Consider the following 1552-nt stretch of genomic DNA (forward strand, 5'->3'; position numbering starts at 1 on the left):
GAATCTTTATTTCTTTTCCAGTGGTGGTATAGCTAGTGATTAATGTCTATAGAGTCACAGAAGGCTGAGGAGGATATTTGCCCCATAAGTAAGGGAGGAGCAAGCACAGGTTGTACCAGAGCATGTTGCTGACTTAGTCCAAGGAAAAGAGGAAGAGTTTATTTCTTCTTTGGCCAGGACGGGATGATGTCAGGTTGTCACTTATTCCCATTCAACTATACCATTCAAGAGAATGTGAACAGATGAAAAGATTGTTAAAATATTTATGAAGGCGGTCTAACAGTAAATATTTAGTATAGCTTATGGTCACAATAAGCTCTTATGAATGGAATTCAAGATTACACTATTAACAACTGTATTAATACACTATTAACAACTGTAACAGCCTGTAGAGCCTGGTCCCTGGTCGGTTATCAATAGCCTAGGCACACCGACTACATCTGAGGAAGTGAGCTGGAACTTAAGCAACTATGGAATGCACTCATGCGGTAATGCCATCATTATGACGCCAAACAACAAAGCTAGCACTTTAACATTGTATTGTTTAATGAACTGTTTATAAATGTTTTATGAACTTTTGATTGTTATTGTGAATTTTATCCCATGTAAGTTGCCCTGAGCCTGCTGTGGTGGGGTAGGGCGGGTTATAAATAATAAAATAAATAAATAAAATAAAGGTATAAACCTGATTTTCCGGAGAGCACATTTTACACTCTAGATCCTGTTTTCCATAATAACAATTGAACATTGCTATTATAATTGTAGCAATATGTCATATTTCCAAATATTCTGAGCAACTGTTCAAATGTTCCATCTCAACAGCACAGTCTTTTCAATCAATAGTGTAATTTTATTTGTTGTAGGCTGGTAGCGATGGAGAAAGTATTGGAAACTGCCCGTTTTCTCAGCGCCTCTTTATGATTCTGTGGCTGAAGGGTGTTATATTTAATGTTACAACTGTGGACTTGAAACGGTGAGTTTATAACCTCCCACATTTTCTTTATATCTCTCTCTCTCTCTCTCTCTCTCTCTCTCTCTCTCTCTGTGAGACACTTTTGTGGGACAAATACTCTGTATTTCTTTTCTCTCTCTTTGAGGAACTGTTGTGGGGCAAATAATCTGGAAATTTCTTCCACAAAATCTCCCAGGCATCTGTATTTTGTACATTCTAAATCCCCTCACCCTTAGCTGACACTCAATTTTTTTAAAAAATCAGGACTCTTTTTGTGGAAAAAGCCCAGCAGGAACTCATTAGCATAACAGGCCACACCCAACAGCAGAAACTCATTAGCATATTAGGCCACACCCCTGACAGTGCAGATATGCCCTCACAGAGGAGGGAGAGCTTGTACCTGAATAAACCTTGATCTTAAAGGTGCCACTGGACTCTTTTGGATAGCTAGCTATGGGGGGAAACGTGGCGATCTGCTCAGAAAGAAAGAGAGAGAAAAGGAGGGAAAGGGGGAAAGAAGGAGGGAAAGAAAGAAAGAGAGAAGGAAAAAAGGAGGGAAAGAAAGAAAGAAAAAAGGAAAGAGAAGGAAACAAGGAGGGA

The 1552-nt window shown here is 39.1% G+C and overlaps 1 protein-coding gene across 1 annotated transcript in view; it reads left to right on the plus strand.

Moving 5' to 3' along the window:
* The first annotated feature begins 232 nt into the window (after positions 1-232).
* Positions 233-1552, plus strand: part of LOC107117551 (chloride intracellular channel protein 6-like) — a 20243-nt gene continuing 18923 nt past the window's right edge. Inside the window, 2 exon segments of the mRNA XM_015419687.1 lie at positions 233-271; positions 864-973. Coding sequence (XP_015275173.1) covers positions 233-271; positions 864-973 — 149 coding nt within the window.

The sequence above is a fragment of the Gekko japonicus genome, unplaced genomic scaffold, assembly GCF_001447785.1.
Source record: "Gekko japonicus isolate JY-2015 unplaced genomic scaffold, Gekko_japonicus_V1.1 scaffold1465, whole genome shotgun sequence".
NCBI lineage: Eukaryota > Metazoa > Chordata > Lepidosauria > Squamata > Gekkonidae > Gekko > Gekko japonicus.